This window comes from Oryzias latipes, chromosome 9 (assembly GCF_002234675.1).
Source record: "Oryzias latipes chromosome 9, ASM223467v1".
NCBI classification, from domain to species: Eukaryota; Metazoa; Chordata; class Actinopteri; order Beloniformes; family Adrianichthyidae; genus Oryzias; species Oryzias latipes.
This window is the reverse complement of record NC_019867.2, coordinates 9,896,015-9,914,987: the sequence shown is the minus strand read 5'-3', so window position 1 is coordinate 9,914,987 and position 18,973 is coordinate 9,896,015. Positions and strand designations below refer to the sequence as shown.

At 38.1% G+C, this 18,973-nt stretch overlaps 1 protein-coding gene across 3 annotated transcripts in view; it reads left to right on the top strand.

Moving 5' to 3' along the window:
• grid2 (glutamate ionotropic receptor delta type subunit 2) overlaps window positions 1-18,973 on the top strand; it is a 562,418-nt gene that overhangs the window by 378,411 nt on the left and 165,034 nt on the right. For all 3 annotated transcript variants that reach the window (XR_002873852.1, XM_023958368.1, XM_023958369.1), the window contains exons 6-8: window positions 5,654-5,827; window positions 10,536-10,697; window positions 14,361-14,480. Coding sequence is in view for 2 of the 3 variants with exons in the window: in XM_023958368.1 (XP_023814136.1) it covers window positions 5,654-5,827; window positions 10,536-10,697; window positions 14,361-14,480 (456 nt within the window). In the remaining variant the exon portion in view is untranslated. The remainder of the gene's footprint in view (window positions 1-5,653; window positions 5,828-10,535; window positions 10,698-14,360; window positions 14,481-18,973) is intronic.

Below are 18,973 nucleotides of genomic sequence, written 5' to 3'. Positions count from 1 at the left end.
CAGTTTTTAGCCAAAATCCAAAACCTGTGTCTGCATAGTTTCTGCAGAGCAGCAGAAGGTCATCAGAAATTCCATTTTTTAACTGTGGGCGAGACCGTTGGCACTGAATAAGCTGCCCCTACTTTCCATCATCTATCATTATACACACTGCCGCTAACTTACAGCTCCTCAAACCCCTAACGTAACTTGTGCAGCAAAAATGGTGAGCAATATTGGAGCCAAATGCCAGGTGGGATGAGGAAGACAAAGACAGATATGGATCAGAATGGAGCAGAACAGAGAGCTTGTGGCTTGCTGTGTGTTTTTTCCATGATTTGAATACAGAATTACTCAGAAATGCAAATGTAACCCTTATTTTCCCTATATATGTCCTCCATTTTAAAAAATAATGCCACAAGAACGCGAAAAACCACAAAGAGTGTGTCTTTAAAGAAACAGATCCATCCATTCATTTGAATGTATTTTATGCCCTGTTTTATCACAGGACCCACTGGGGCCTCCTCAGCTATCTTTGTGTTTACTGAGTGTACACATTGAACAGGTCCCACTAGTTCATCACATTTAATTGATAGTATTATTAAAATGAATTAAGACATTAGTAAACACACCAACCCTGGATACATTGAAATGTATGAGCTAATCTCCTCCTGGCAAGCAGATTTTGCTAAACGGATGCAGCTAATATGATTGATATACCAAATACTGCCCAGTCAGTCCTTGTTGGATGAGTTTCATTTCACGGTCGGCTTTATGTAACAGAGGAAAGTGTGCATTTTCCTTGTTTTCTTTTCAAGTTGGCTATTCTTTTTTTTAAGTGATTGTTTTTACGTGTTTTTCCACCTTTTCCACGTCTACAAGGGATGAAAGCATACTTTATTGCTGTCATAACTTTCTTTATCTACAGCCAACAGTCAGGCAGCACCGCAGGGGGAGTTCAAAGCTTCTAAATGATCATTGTTCTGTCACCCATCTCCTTCACTTTCAGGATCAGAGTATGAAGCGTCATCATTCTTTATCTGCTTCATTCTTGTGCCTTTTTTTTTTCTTTTATCTTTTTTGGTAATTTAACATTTATTGCGCTTGTTTGGCCTCAAGGAGAGCCATTCAAGTCAGGTTGTCTTGGGATTCCACATTATAGTTGGAGGGAAATGCAATTTTACTGGAGTTATGGGAATTGTTGTACTTCGCATGCAAACGACGGTGATGTGTTTCTCTGGATCCCTTTTGTCACTGCAGACAACAAACAGTATCAAGAAACGCTTGAATATTTTCCATTTATTTGGGATTTCTGATCTTTATAGATTTCCTTGCAGATTTTTGGCCTTTAATGTCACATTTGATTTGATTTGAAAATGGTTTATTTCAAACAATCAAATACGAATAATACACAAAAACATTACAACCATCAGTTACACATTCATACAATGACGTATGAATCTTAGGATAATTAAACATAAAATTAAATATTGCTTAAAAGGGAGTGGAAGAAAGCAAACTTTAGCTTTTACTTCCATAATTCCTTTGAATTCCCAATAACGTGTCTTATAATTTGTGAGAAATCCCTGACGGCTGATAAATTGGCTGCCAAACCCCACTTTGCATTGCTTGTAAAGTAGAAGTTAGATAAGCTGGTTAAATATTGTCTAACCTTCATCCTAGACAGTAACTACTTATTAGTCTGAGATAAAAAAAAAAAAAAAAAGACAAAATAAGAGACGAGGCAGATAAACAGGATGGATTGAGAGACTCATGTTGTAATATTATGTACCCTTTATTCATAAATGTGCGGCACAAGGTGTACAGATCCTATTACATCTTTTTTTTTCCACCAAAACAACTACTGTTCATTCTAAATAATCTTTAATTTTTTTACTTGTTTGAATTTTTATTCTGTTTTTCAAAAAAAACTGAGTACAGTCAACTACTGTAGAAAGATTTTTCTTTTTTAATGTTTGCAAAGGAAAGGAAGGAGGAGGAAAAAAGAATAGGACAAAAGTGGGACACCATGAGTGAGGATGCTTTCCTTTTCAGTAGAGAAAAAGGATGTCTGGACAGAATAAACAAACCAATTATCTCACATTATTGAGAACATAAATGATACCGACAAATTTGAGTTTTTTCCAAGAGCAGAAGGGAACAGATTTAGTAGAAACAGCATTAACACAAAAGGTAAAGACAAGCTTTTTTTGTTTGTTTGAAACTTGAAACTTTGAAACTAGAAACGGCAACAATTTAACATGTTCTTTAAAACAACATTTTTATAATGGAGGTCATGTATATATATATAATTTCTTTATTTCAATTGTGGTGAATCAGGAGCAGACCCAAAAATGCAGTTTGAAAAAGCTTGTAGTTGTTACATAGAAGCTGCACTCGTCGGACAATAACCTCCCTGTTCGTGGATCTATTCGTCTGCAAGTGGATGCATTAGATAGACGTGGAGTCTATCTACTGCATCCACTTGCAAAGAAATAGATCCACGAACGTGGAAAGTTAGACTGTCATCTGGCTCAGAACTGCGTGGCTGGATAGCTCCAATATTCCTCGCAATTTGGTTGCACCTGTAATGTAAGGTTGGAGTTTTGAGGAGCTGTGAGCAGCAGCGTAAACAAGGGGATTATGGGAAATGAGTGGAGGCTTACTTCCGTGCCCACAGTCCCGCCCACAACTCAGAGGGGAATTTTTTTAGGAACTCCTCCCACTCTGCAGAAATTATGTCTTAGAAAATGACACAGATTTTTTGATTTTGGCTAAAAACTGCATAATCATTAGGGGTGTAGAGAAAAATCGCTAAAGTGAAATATCGCAATATTTCATTTGACAATACTTGTATCTGTTACGAGGGGGGAGGTTAGGTAAGCACCCAGGCACAGAGAGGAGGAGGAGGCAGAAGGTTCCAGGAACACAGATCTTTAATAAACCAAAACTCGAAAAGATAAAACCAAAATCCACTGCAGGCTAGAAAAACTCAAAACTGGAAATATACTTGAAACACTAGAAACACTGGAAACAGGGCACAGCGTCATATCAAACTATGGATCAGCCCAGGAGGAAGGGAAAGACAGGACTTAAATACATACAGAACAGATGAGACACAGGTGGAAACAATGAGGGCAGATGGGGACCAAAGGTAAAACTCGAAAACACGACACAACACAGGAACCTTTCAAAATAAAACAGGAAATGAACTCAAAACCAGACAGAACAAAAAGAGAACCCAAACACAAAACCAAAGAAACTAAAACCATAAGAGTATCGTTTTAAAATGCTGCCAAGATGACAGTTGATTAATTATTTATCAGCGTCTCAGTTTTGTCTTCTGCTAAAACCACCGACTGAAAGTTGGCAGCACTTCCCACCGAGCCTCTGTTAGCAGCACTACACCAAAACAACAACAAGATCTGGCAGGACCCATCTTGTTTTAGCCTCACAGTTATTAACTAAAACATATAAAACTCAGTTTTGACTTGGGATGGGTACCGAAACTTTATGCAAAGTTGCTACTGGTTCCATAAAAAAACCCTAATGCTGGTGCTTCATGGCAGAATGAGGCTATGCAGATGCGCAGTGCACACAGTCAAAATGTCGAAGGCGAAGCAAGTGAAAGTGCAGCTGCACTTCACAGCAAAAGATTCTAATCCAGTAATTGAATAGATCAGAGAAACATGTATAATGCTCTGAAATAAGACAGGGATGGAGAGCAATGAAATATGTGTGTAAAAACACAGATCTGCAGCGCAGCAGTGCTGACTGTCGGACAGAAGGAAATAAAGCGTAATAGGTGCATTAAAACGCTCTCATTTACCCTTCTACGCAACTTCATCAAAATAGCTTCTGGAAAGAATTATTTTTGTTTATATTTTTGTCATTTTTACAATTTTATTCACATGAAAAGTGTATTAGTATTCAGACAATGTTTTTTCTAAGTCATAGTCTTTCAAAAAAAAAAATTGTAAAATATTTTTGGGATACATATTGAACTGTGATGGTATCATATTGCAAGTCTATTGACAATTCAGACCCCCAATAAACAAATTTAAAAAGCCCATTGGGAACGTTTTTAAAACACGTCAAAGGATGATCGGAGTGGGACTTTAAATTCATAGAGGCTCTGGGTGACACCCTCTAAGTGTCAAAAATAATTTGTTCGGAGCTGCTTAGGGGTAACAGCTTTGGGGAAGTGCAGGGCACATTAGGATATGACTCTTTAGTTAGTCCCTGTTTCACAGACAAAGAGGGATATAGAACATGACAAAGCGTACTGTTCAGAGGTCAAACCTTTACCTAATAGTTGGCTGTAACGTTTCTTTCTGTACAATACATGGATGCCTGTATTTATGTCATTTTCTTGTGTTACTGGTAAGTTTTTAGCAGTAGATCCTTTCTTGAATCATCTGCTTCTCTAGTTGTTAACAGCATTTCCCTCTATCTCTTTTTTTTTCTTTTATTTATTTTTGATGCAAGATTCCCTTTTTTGTTGTTTTAAAGGACAACATACCTTGAATTTTTCTAGTAAGTAAATATTTCAGTGAGCATTGAAGGTTAAATATGTTATTCCATATTTCTCCAACACCTTGAAATGTTATTTTTTTATTGTTTAAAGAACCAGTTTTAAATAAAAGTCACAGTTTTCTATCATAAAAACAGTCAAACTGTAGTAGCAAAAGTTTAAATGCACCTTCAAGCGAATGGGATGTTTAAACCAGCAGAAAACACGCTGCGTGTATTTTGCATGCAGAGCAAAGCCTATAACTCTTCCTAATTATCAAGGATCATAGAGGCTGTACAAATAATGCATTTTGAAAACTAGCACTAACCCCCATTGATCATTCTTTGATAACTCTAAGGTCTTAATGAGAGTAAATTACAGTCAATTAAAACCCAGTGAGATTAGTCAATGAGGTGTGATACCTCTTAATACCCCCCACACTCACTAATATGAGAGGTGTATGCTGGCGTGTGTGTGCACGCTCTGCAGATCTGGAGTCCTATCCATCCTGTCAAGTGAGCTGCCATGTGCAAACTCAAGAGGTGTCAAAAGGGTTTTGCATGGTTGGAAGGTTTAAAAAACAATCTCTTAAAGACACATAAACTCTTTTTTTTTTTACGCATACACACAGTAAAATGGACACACAAGCGGAGAATCAAATGCTAACAATCAAAGCCCTCGTAGACACAGAAGGCTGCTGGCAGTGTTGCCTCCACCAGTGATGATAAATGTAGAGATGGAGATTCATGAATGAAGATTGAAGAGTGTATGTGTGTGTGTGTGTTGGGGGGGGGGGGATGTCCTAGAGCTAAAATTAGCTGGTTCTTCGTCCAAGGTTTTGCAAGGACATGCAGTGTGCGTGCATGCATGTGTGAGCTGTACTGAGATGCACTTACGCTTTTTGTTTAACCCTCCTTCACACTCTATGGAGCGATAGCATCTTTCTAAAATCATATGTGCATTAAATGGATATGTTTTCAATTCTTTTTGTGTTGCAAGTAAAAAAAAATGACTTTCATACAGCATTTAGACACATTTTTTGAAAGTATGACTATGCTTTTCTTGGTCTTAACGTAAAAAAAAAAAAAATTTTTATGTATTTTTCCTATTTCCATAAACGTCTCTCTTTATCCCGCCATCTTTCCGCTCTGCTTCCACCAACAGGAGATTTCCGACTACGACCTACAGGAGTTGGTCATGAAGTCCATTGGTCGGCTGACATTGGTGCGGCAGATGTTCCCCATGCCTCAGAACACAACTCAACGCTGTGTCAAACACAACCACAGGATTAACACGTCCGTCTGTGACCCAAAGAACGCCAAGGCCCAGCAGCTAGAGGTGAGTTTGTGTGTCTGTGTGTGGAATATTTCAAATTGATATAGGCATTTAAAATACAGCTAAAAATGTTGTCTATCTATTGAGCTTTCCTCATCCTGAAAACCTTTCAGCTATTTTAAAGACAATTTTATTTCATTTTTGATGGAAATTTGCACCTTTCTCAACGAGAAAACCAAAAGTAGCAAAGATCGCAAGAATATAGCAGGTTTTTCCACGGATCAGATGTCCAATATAATGATGAGAGATTTTTTCCTCTCAATAGAAGTCAGATTATGTTATAAAATCTTTGTACTTAAGATGTCACCAGGTTTAGGGCATTGCAAAGAGGGTAGGTAAGAGAATATTCAGGTCTGTTAAGACCTTTAGGCTGAGAGGTTTCATCCCTGTGTACATTCACAAAAACGAGACACTGAAGAAGCTTAAATAGATAAAGGCTACTGCTTGATGTTAGAAAATCTTGGTCATGCATTCAACTGTAAGTCATTCAGAATTCTGCTCTTTGGGTTCCCACCAGGACCTAAAAGGTAGACCATATCAGTCCTATGCTGGCTGCTTGTTTGCAAGAGGATAGATTTTACATTTCTCTTGCTGGTTCATGACACTTTGAATGGTTTACTAGGGGAATAAAAAATACTTGTGAGACGGAAGGAAGCCTAACTGGACAAAAGCATCAAACACGTAAATGGACAGAATAACAAATAACAGAAAACATATTCAACCAATTTTACTTTGAAGTTTCCAGCTTCTCTGGGGGAAGAGGGGGAGGGGGGATCCTGTATATCTGCTTGATTACATGATTGACCTCCTGACCCTGAATGTACCAGACCTCTCCGCTCATCTGGATGCAATCTTTTGTCAGTTCCTAGAGTCAAAACCAAACATGGAGAAGCTGCATTCAGCTTCTATGCTCCACAGATCTGGAAGAGACTAAATCCATAGATCAGCTGAAGCGCTCCATCCATCCATTCATTCATTTTTCTTTTCCCGCTATATCCCTTTCGTGGTCGTGGGGCGGCCGGAGCCTGTCCCAGCTACTGTTGAGCGAAGGCATGGTACACCCTGGACAGGTTACCAGTCTGTCGCAGGGCCCCACAATCCCTCCCACACACACTCACACATTCACACATAGTGACACTCATAAATAATCAAAAAAACAATGAAGCATGTACTCAGTTCATTTAAATCCAAGTTAAAGACCCGTGTGTTCTCAGCTGCATTTGATCTGTTTTTAATCAAAAGTTTACATCTGCGTTGTTACTTTAAGCTTACTTTAAATTCAGTTCTTCTTAACTGTTTTTAAATTTTAAGTATAACCATTATCCCTGTAATATTTATTTTCTGTTAAAAAACTTTAAACTGTCTTTGTAAACTGGCCTTGATTTTTGAATATTTTAAAAATGAATGTGTGTTTTGTAAACTTGAAGTTCTCATTCTAAAGGTTAATACAGTTTGCTGTAAAGAATGCTTTAAACATCTTTATGACAAACAAAAAACTAGGATCTGGTTTAATAATGCCAGAGTTTGACCACATAATGTGGCAAGATCCCACTATGGGAAATGTTGAAGAAAACCTGCTCAAAAGTGAGCCATACACAAAGATAATACTGGAAAAGCTCCAGGAAAATTCCCTTACTGATGCCCAGACTTAAACAGCTCAGAGCTTCCACCTGAGGATGCCAGTTCACACAAGCTTGACAGCCATTTTGACACAGCTAAAAAGAATAGGAGAGTGAAAAACTGCTAAAACTGCTAAAAGTGAGCTTTAGTTTCTGATAGGGAATACCCAAAAGTATGAAGAATCCTCTTTTTTTTTCTTTTTTTACGAAAAGTGTACCTAAAAGAAGTTCAATGAACAAAACATTGAAAGTTTAATGTTTTTGAGCTTGTAGTTAAAGCCTAAGCTGTGTTGACCTTTGAACTCACTGATCAAAACAGTTTCAAAATAGAATACTTCCTTTTAGCTTAAGGTCATCATGTTTTCTGGAAACTATTGCACTGGGCATGACTTAATATTATTTTTTTTTTTTTCAGTTTAGTGCAAAAAGATCCATTGGCTCCAAATCAATGTCACTAATTTGTAAGAGCATTCGTCTAAAAATTACTTTATTTTTATTATTAATAGCTTTGAACTACAGTTCATGTTTTATCTTACCTACATTTCCCACGGAATCGCGTAAAACTCTTTGATTTTCAAATACGCAGAACAGTCCAGTCCAGCATCATTAAAAACACCAAAGTATAAGTCACCTTTCTTTTCCTGATTTTATAGGGTCACAGGGTACATTACGAAACATCTCCTGATGCAAAAACCATCTAATTAAAGCAGGGTCTGGCATTGCCACTGCCTATGTTGATGAGGCGTTTTAACGACAGCATTTATCATATGGGAAAAGTTGTCCCATTTATTTACATTTTTTGCATGAAAACCTTGTAAATGTATGAGTGTGCATTTAAAATGATCAAATCAAAAGAATGCAGAAATGAGAAAAGTGAATAGACTTATTTATGTGTCAAGGCAAAAAAAAAAAAAAAAAAAAAAAAAGAAATTGAGTTAATGTACGGTTGATTTATGTGCGTGCTTTAGACCCTGGAGGAACACATTTGATGAAAGTCGGAATTGCACTGACGACAGAAATGTGGTCTTAATGTTTATGTGGATATTTTCCTTTGAGGCTCCATTACTGGCTTTCGCCAACTATAATCAGGAAACAGAAATAAGTCACAGGAACATGAATGTGTAACTTGGACTAAATATGAAAATATAGAAAAAGGCTAAATCTTTCAATCCTTTTATAGACTATTTCATCAGTTTATTCTATGCTTGCTACATTAGTGCATTTCTGTGTCGTGCATCTCACCTAATTCTCAGACGATCAAATGGATGAAACGATCAAACCCCTCGTACATCTCTAGCTAAAGATGTGCTGTATGTGGAGGCTTTCTATTTGCTGATACAGTATGAGTACATAACGGCTAGAAAGTAGCCCAGAAGGCAATTTCACACTGCGATGAAGCACATCATGTCCGGCTGATCACATACACACACAGATCCCTTCCTACCACACATGTAACGCTCACATGACTCAAGCTCCTTTACCAGAACAAAAAATAGCGACAACATAAAAAAAGATGCAACGCACACAAGAAAGACATAAAAAATGACCATTAAGGGAAGAATTCTGCAAACAAAAGCAAAACCTAACTCTTTATAGCAGGCTTTTATGAAAGCACATAGAAACCATTAATGGGGAGGCAGCACCAGTTCCCTTGATTACCTTTTTTTATAATCATGAAAAGTAACAGTTGAGCTTAGAAAAGTATGAAATCACATAAATATACTTCATTATTTCATTTCTACATTTTACACATCTTGAGGTAGGTTCATCTTCTGAAATTAGACAGTCAGGTAAATCTGCTCACTGCCCTCTTATTTACATAAAAACAGTAAACAGTATAGTCTTGCTGTATGACTTTTGTCACATGCTCCGGGTCGTTTAACCCTTGTGCTATCTTAGGTGACCCCACCCTTACATTGACGTGTTTTCCCTACCATGACTAAGGTGGATAAGGGTGGAAAGACTTCATGAAATCCATGGACAGTGAGGTTCACAAATCATTGAATAAAAAAGATTCAGCGCACTGTCTGGTGGGTCTATGACCCAACTCCCAATGGTAAAGTGCCTAGGATGGCACAAGGGATAAAGGTGTGTCAGCATCTTCAGGTGACTCCAAGTGTGTCTTGCGGTCCCCTTGAAGCTCATGTGACCACCTTAAAGGGTTGTCATGAAAATGGAATGTACCATTGTGTGGTACTTGTATCAAGAAGTATTTGAAAGGATGATTTACGTTTCATGCTCTTGTGACGTATGGGTGATGCTGTCCTTTCGCCGCACTCTAGTCATCAGTGAGTTGCAGACACTGGCTCCTTAATGACCGTGTGCAAATGCTGTACAGATGTCCACAAAAACTACACTCTGATTGTCTAATTTCCTCATTTCTAACAGTCAGACTGCAGGCATGGAGCAGGCTCTTGAAAGTTTGAAGGGACCAGCATGACATACTGGCGTCTTATCTACTTACCCTTACATTTTAATTGTTTGCTACGACATTTCACCTGCAGATCAAAAATGTCCATGAACATAGTTGATCTACAGGCTCATCAAGCGGTATAGAATCTTACATTTTTTTGCGCGAGCTGTCTACTTGGTCTGTAGATTTGCCCACAGAAAGCCCTTATACACCAATAAGGGTAGTTGTGACTAAGGACTTGATAGTATCATCTGATATAACTGAGTTACTCCAACTTGTATATAGTGATGTTGATTTTATCTTTATTCAAGGTTTGAAGTTTATTCGTTTTTGGTAAGAGTTGACAGCTTCTGTAAAAAATATTTTTGCAGTGAATGCTTCTACCTCTTTGCATGTAAACTTGATGATCCAACTGTTCCTGAATGAGACTTTATTCACTAAAATACAGAACACAAATGTGTAGTCAGTGTAAATACTTTTTACAGTTAGCTGCAGCCTCTTTTCCTCCTCCTGGTTATTGTTTCTCACTCTGCAGTAATAGAGTTCTCTTTACACTCAATCTTACAGGAGATTAAACTACTCAACTGTATAATATTTTTTATATACCAGCACTCTTTCCCATTTAATGGCCCTCACAAAGCATTTTTCTATTTACCTTTTTTGTTTTCTTTCTTTTTAGATCACTAACCGCTACATCTATGATACAGTGTTGCTGCTGGCAAACAGCTTCCACAGGAAGTTGGAGGACAGGAAGTGGCACAGCATGGCCAGCCTAAGCTGCATCCGGAAGAACTCCAAGCCGTGGCAGGGAGGCAAGAGCATGCTGGATACTGTCAAAAAGGTATAGAATGCAAAGCAGGGTGAAGGCTTTTCTCCAAATCTGCCAGATTTTCAAAATAAACCCTGGTTTACCCACCTAAGCGCACACACACACACATACACACACACACACGTAGGCAACCACCCCAAAACACAGAAACTGGTCTTGATGAAACGTTTCAGATGGTTGGGAATCTGACATGCATGCAGATTTAGCACTTCTGCTATATTGATTATATGACCTTACATGACCCACATTTTAAAAAGTCCAAGTAAAACAACAAAAGAACAAAACAAAACGACACTACCCACCAATAATACTTGTTAATTTAATACTGCACAAAGTATTAACACATTGCACACAGGGAGCACAGATCTTGTAAAAACTCACAGTAATCAAGATGATATGTCAGTAAGGAAGTGGAAATGGCAAAGGGATGATTGGGGAGCAAGGAACAGGAAGTGTGATGACAGAGATTGGTCAGAAAGTGTGAGGGCATCAGGAGGTCAGGTGGTTGATGGCAGGAATTAAATTTCAGGGGTGAAAGGATTTCGCTGAAGGGAGAGAGTGACTGTGCCGAGCATAACCTGTGGGAGAAGATAACAGCAATAAGTACTTACAATGACCTGCCTCTAATTAGTAAATCATAATTATGACGTCCTTCTTGCAAATGAATTTCAGTTGCTGCTCTGCTTCCCCCTCTTTGGGGCTTGAGCCATAGGTCAAACATGTAAACAAGGAGTCACTTTGTCCCTGGACGCTTTGCCATGTGAAAATGTAAGTCTGTGGGTTTGCATAATGTCAAGGAGAATATATTGACATTTATTTGTACAATTTGTAAGACCTACTCCAATGAAAATCATATTTATTTTTGTTTGGAATATGTTCTTGTGGCATTTTTCTCATGATGGTGAACATATATAAAGAAAATAAAGATTAAAGTTGTATTTCTGAATATGTCCTTATTCACAACCTTGTGAATCAGGAGCAGAGAGAAAAAATTAATGTTGGAAAAAGCTTTTAACTACCTTCAGTGGGTACTAGCTCCCTGGTGCACTCCATTCTAACGCCTTATGTACACTGGTTTGTCTGCGGTGTGTATCCCTTGCGTTGTGTGGGGAGTACCTCTTGTGACCATCAGTTTCCATTGTCTCTGTGGCCTCTCCCGTCGGTCCCCCCTTCCCCCTGGCTTTCTGAGGAGTGGTTTGTCCTACCACCCCCATGTCATCATCCTTGTAAAATTTACGTTTTGTGTCATAAATGATCTTATGTTTTTGTACTTCTAAAATTACACATTTGTTGTCTATGGCGAAAATAAATGCCAGAGGTATCCACCGTGTAAATGTGCATTACAGTGTGGACATTTTTAGTTTGAAACCCAGACCTGTTTCTCGTTTTTCTCCAGCTTTGATGCATTGCAAAACTGGACATAGATAAAGTTTGCATTGTGGGCAGCTGAATAGCTCAGTTGGTGAAGTGCAGGACTGTTGCATAAGAAATCAGGGTTCGAGTGAGCTTCATCCAGTGAGTGTGATTGGGCAAGGCCTATGTAGCCACACCTGTGGCTGTCCTTAGCCCGGATTAAATACAGGTTTCTGTAAGGAAGGGCACCAGGTGTAAAAGAAAAGCAACATAATTTGTGCATTGCGTTGCGGAAGGACAGACGTCAGACGCGCACATGACATAGACGTTGTGAGCTGAATAAATAATTATTATTTTTTTTCGGATAATTTATTTATCCCTCAATGGCGAAATTCTTCTCCGCATTCTTCTCCCCCATCCCCTGGGGGAGCGGTGAGCTGCAGCTGAACTGCGCTCGGGAGGCAGTAGCGTTAAGGGTCTTGCCTGCATGGTAGCCTCTCACTTTACCAACCGAGCTAATCAGCTGCTAATGAAGGTTCTGTATTTTTGTGTCTATGAAACAGAAACACACTGCAAATAGACAAGTTTAAATCAGGCTTAATGCATCCACTTTTAGATCCATTTACGTCTTTGTTTTCTTCGTCTGACCTGGCATCTGGATCAAAACTGTGCAGTTGGATTGCTCCAATATGGCTTACCATTTTATCTACACCACTGATGCTAGCTTGGGGGAGTAAGGGGCTGTAAGATAGCTGGAGAGGGTGTAAACAGATGGATGACAGGAGAATGCCAAGAGTGTGCAAAGCAGTAATCAAATCAAAAGGTGGCTACTATGAAGAACGTACAATATGACATATTTTTAGTTTTTTCACACTTTTTTGTTATGTATATAATTCCACATGTGTTAATTCATAGTTTTGATGTCTTCAGTGCGAATCTACAATTTTCATAGTCATGAAAATAAAGACATTTCTTTGAATGAGAAGGTGTGTCTAAACTTTTGGTCTGTACTGTATGTCAACAAAAAGTGTCACACAGACTCCATCTTGACATTGAACGAGGTGACATTTCCATCACTGGTAAGCCCTCAGACCCCTTTGCTCAGATGTCACCAATGATATTACCCCTGGGCTGGATCTCTGGCTGAACACTGAAGCCAAGTGAAATGCTAATTCAGGATTAATGACAAAATGCTGCCCAACGACTTTCATAGTTATCTTTGTATTTCACCTTGAGATCAGGCAGGTTTTTGCAACACTTTCATCAGCCAAACCTGGCTGTTGAACCAATCCTAATTACTGTGTTCAGGAGTCCTAAACAGTAATGGAGTTAAAGTTAGCAGCTTGGGATCAGTTTCCTTTTCCAGAGTATCAGCAGTTCTTCTGTGGCTTTGTTTGACTGGGTGCTTAATCATTGTTTTAGTATGTGAGGCCATTATGGTAATGATAAATACTAATTTGCAGCTGCTGATGAGGAGTTTTATTGATGTCTTCATCTAGCTTTCATTGACAAATTCAGTCAGGAGGCGAAATGTTAGCAAATAAAACGTTTGCCTCTTGAAGCATTAATCTCAGGTTACATCTAAACTGCAGCTAAACTGTCTTTGTTTAATATATATCTAGCTATACGCCTCAGTAACCTAAACAATTTGAGTTGTTTCTTAGGGCCGTGTCACACAGCCACGACGTACAATTTGGACCTATTGTACGGATAAAAATTGGTCATACATGAATATACATGAGAAAAAGTGTGAAAAATTGTGGTCTTTGTGTGACATTTTCACAGATATATGAGGAATGTACCACGTTGAAACATGTGGAAGAAGTACAAATAATCTACACAAAGAACACTTGAATCAATGTAGAACAGGAACCGTGCATGATTATTGAATTGTTTGTATGCAATTTATCAGTGATTCGTGCATCAATTACAACATTTGGAAGTGATATGTGCCACAGTATATGCAATATAAAAGTTATACATTGGTGGAACATTTGCGAAAAGTCCAGTAGACATACTTGGAACGGCCGGGGAAAGCCACAAATTTGCGCATGCATAATTGCTTAATATGTCCAAAAAGCACAAGACCTACTGTGAGCACATCTGGTGACCTAGTCTGGTGATATACACTGGTCTACACACGCACAATTGTGTATTTGTTTAACAATGTTAAATGTTTAACATGTGAACGCATCCAGAATTGAACAAAACATTTCATTGGTGATAAAAAAAAATAAAAAAATAATAATCTGGGAACACTTTATATGAGGATTCCTTAACAAGCTTTGTTAAGTAAGTTACCAATAATCTTTCTCTTTGCAGTTTGGAGTGAGTGGCCTCACTAGTTTCCTGGAGTTCACTGATAATGGAACAAATCCCAACATTTTCTTTGAAATCCTGGGAACAAACTATGGAGAGGACAGAGGACGGGGAGTCAGCAGGGTGAGTTCAAACACACTCTGTTTGCAACTTTAGCTGTGATATCCTTAACAAACGTGCTAATAAGTTCTTTACCATATGTACTATTGTTATTATTTTTGACAAAACATTCCATTTACCAACATACATGTCACAAACTCACTATATCTGAAAAGCACAATTCAATAAAAGTTTGTCTATATTACTTTAAATTACTTTTTTTCTTGGGTGGAGTATTTTTTAGCAGATAGCCATTTGAAAGGGATTTTTGATTTGAACAGACATCAGAACTCTGTTCTGTCACTTCTCTTATGTCTCACTCTGGACTTACACATCCAGCAAAGTCTGGTTACCAGCTAGCAATTTTGATTAAACACGGATAAATAAAGATAAACTAGAATTTTCAAATAATTACCATAAATGCTTTGCTTGCAACACCCATACGAGGGTGTGTAAGGGTTTTTGGTTCGTCCGGCCCTTTAGAGGGTCATAGAGAGAAGTAACTGCATTGTGAGAGGAGTGCAGACGTGTCTTGCAGCTTCCTTAAGGCCAGTACAACCACCTCATAATAACAGAACGTACCATTGTAGTTTTTTTGGTAAGTGTATCGTAAAGTTTGAATGTATGTTACATGCTCTTATAACGTATGGGTGATGCAGTCGCGCAGTGCCCTTTAAGTAGCATGCCAATCGTTAGTGAGGTACGCGCACTGGCTCCTACCTGACTGTGAACAAATGCTAAATGCACGGGGTGTACAAGTGATACGCAGATACTCGTAGGATGCCCACAACAGTTATGCTCCGATCCTCTAATTTTCTCATTTCTAAAAGCCAGACAAGGCAACGAGCACGCACGTGCAGTGCGCAGGATTCAGAGGGGTCAAAAAAAAAGAAAAATCCCTACAATTCACCCTTACTCACACCTTACGTGTAGCAGAAGTCATCACTACGACCTGACGCCTGCAGCATCCTAGTAGACGAAATGGACATAAATGTTTCACCTTATCGCCTCAACAGGTTGTTTCTGATCTGGACAAACACAGATTTGCCTATTGTACACTCCAGACATTCTGTATCCACTCGTAAGGGAAGTTGTGACTGTGTTCTGTTTAGGCCAAATCTAGAAATCCATTTAATTATTATGCTTCATATTTATTTATTTTTATTGTTGAAGCATAGTTTGACAAAGTATTTTAGGGATTTACAAAATATCCAACATTGACCCTTGCTACTATCTCTTTTAGTTAGCGAGCTTAAAATGAATATAATTTCTTTGGATTTATTTTTTATTTTTAATAGGAAGAGCCTCATTTTTTTTATATATATATTTGGGTTGGGAATTTTGTATCGATTACCAGTTTCTAAAAATGTAACTAATATAAAGATTAACATTGTAGATGGAACAGCTTAAGACAAAATAAAAAAATCTTTTATTACTAACTTGGCAACCATAGACCTAGACATGAATGGCTGGCAAAAATAAATCAGGTACCTTTTTTTACAAGAACAATCCCACCTTTTATAGAAAACAAGTGAAATTGACATTTCACACAAATGTGCTCATGATTTGTTGTGGTACTTCATAAAATAGCATTAATAGAAAAAAAAAATAGAAATACTTTTTCTACATACATTTATGCAGAAAATAAAAAGTACTGAGAGCAAAAGTGAAGTGAATACACTTGAACATCGCACACACACTCAAAAAAATAAAACACACACACACACATACACAAACCATACAGTGTGTTTGTCCTTCATACCATTGGGATCTCTTTACAGATAACAGTGGGCTGTGATTATGAATAATGTGGCGAGACACCAACATAACACAGCATGCCATCACAGACAAAATTAATCTTTAAAGCACGGTATAATTACATTAAGGCACAATTCCCTAATCAGAGAGCATAATTACTTCTGAGGGAATTAGGCACTTGTTCTCTAGTATTCACGCTGAAGTCTCCCTAAATATTTTGAACATCCACTGCACTGTGATTGAAATTCAATTATATTTGTGAGTCTGATAGTTACTTTGCAGGCAATGCCCAAAAACCTTTTTTTTGTTTTTTTTTTTTAAATTAATTTATGTACATTTTATCCCAAGTATGCATCCAGGCAAGTCAATGCAGCTTTATTGTGTAGTGTCTGTTGCAAAGTCTTTGACAATACTGTACTTGAAACATATTGATCAAAATAGTTTGTTCTAACTCCTCCACCTTTAATGAGTCATATGTCAACACACTGCAGGCATCAATACATTCAATAACCTTTATGAATATCCTAATGTTAGATTATCATTTTAAAGGTTTTTCTGCAAGTTTTGTTCAAAGAAGTCATCAGGTGGGAGACAACCGTCCATGTTTTAGTGTTTTAAAACTTTGCTATTGTCATTTGGAAATGCACAGCACAAAAAATAAAAAATAAAATAAAAAAAGCCCCACACCCTGCAGGCGGACGGCATTAAATCACATCATGAGATTGTAGATAAAAAGATGTTTACAGCCCATAAACACCTGCCTGTGGACAAACATCTTCAGCAATCTGCAGCAGCTGTAATTAACTTGATAACACAGCGGAAAATGGCGTTGATCGTTGCAGGGTGCTTCATTTGGATTTATTTTATAAATTTAGTTCGGCAGACACTTTTACAGTTGTTGATCATTATCAGTCAAACACAATGACAATGAAAGCACGGCTGAAATTGTCATCAAACGTTTATGTTCTCCTCCCTTCAGATCAATCATCAGTTGGTCTGTGTTTCGTTTTGATTAACCTACATTTATCCGTCTTTACCTGCTGCAACTCATCCGACACAATACTTTGTTTTAAGAGTATGGCTTACTTTGTCTAATCAGTCTGATTTATTCTCAGCGTTTCTTTCCGTCTTGTGTTCCTTTGTCCCTGAAAACACAATCATTATTAACCCTTCAACACCAGAGCTTTAGCTGCAGTGTTGTTTGTTTGACTGCCGTAAGTCTTCAACTGTTTACGCAATTAACAGAATTCTAGCGGATTCTGAAGCGGAGAAAAGCAGGCTAGTGCTGATATTCAATTCAATTTTATTTATTTAGCCCAAAGTCACAACAACATTCGTCTCAATGGGCTTCTTACCCGTAATTGTAAGATAAAAATACAATCAAAAAGGATCAGAAATGCATAGAACTCAAGCGGATAATACTTAAACTTTAACTAAACAGACTAACTAAACTGACATCTCCACCCTTAGACCCCCCTTTGTAAGGAAAAACTCCCCCCAAAAAAAGCTGTGTGACGTGACCTTTATCTGCTGCTGATCACCTGGATCAGATGTGTTGCCAATAAAGAGCATTAATGGCAGATTGGTTTGTAAACATGTTGGACACCAGTCCTGAAGCCCTGAATTCTGAAACCCTGGTCCTAAAATTTGCACAGAATTGATGGATACAATTCTGAAGCAGTGTGGTTTTCTGAAGATGGTTAAAGATTTTCATGTGTGTGGTTGAGCTCTGCTGGAGATTCAGCAGAATTTGGGTTCTGATGTTACTATTAGCTACCAGTTGTGGCAAGTTGTCTATTTTGCACCTAGACCGTCAGTAATCTTTTTTTTTAGTTGATGTATCAATATTAATCGTACTTTTGTTTTTACATTTTTACAAAATGACACAAAAGCACAACATGCATCGCTGAGGTGTAGGGATCTCATAGCCTTTTTATGTAAAATCTGAACAAACTCTTGAACATGCACACCCCTAAAATCCAAACAAAAAAACAAACTAACAAAGCTTTAACAGCTAAAACCTTAACAAGGATTCTAAGATGGAACAAAACAACAGAAAGAATAAACTACCTGTGACGCGGTCCCACCGGGAAAGGATGCAGAGGAGCCAAGGTGAGGAGGTTCTGTGTTTATTCCAGAACAGTTAAACATGTAGCACCACAGTTGCCCAACGCAGCGCCGCACCAGCACGCGACACCTCCGTCTCACTCCTCATTTCACTTCCTGTGGCGCTCCCTTTTAAACGATAAGCCACGCCCATTGGCCGTTGCTCTCCAATCATCGTCCAGGTGGCACCACAGGTAGTCATTTTAAAACATAAAATACATAAATACACAAATAATAAAACACAGTGTGGCCCTCCCTCGTCATCTGACGGTGCCACACCATCACACTGCCCTAATGCATCCCGCCTACTCCTTGACCGGCAGAGCAAGGTCATAACACTATAAAACACCAAATTCAAATGGTTGCACTCATAAACATGGATTTTCTTCACAGTATCTTCATATTTCAAAATAAAATCCATCCTGTTTTTTTAAAAAAAAAATTCCCTCTGAGTAACATGTAAAAGGCGATGGTGTACAATTTAAATTCCATCAGCTAGTACTTTTCTTGACACTGGAGGCTAATGGTGACACCTGTGTGTCCATTTGTGTACATTTTAGCATGTGTTTTAATATCAAGAAACAGTGCTGAACAAAGGGACACATACAAGAAAATAGAATATAGCATATGCCAAGTAAAACTCTGATTATGGC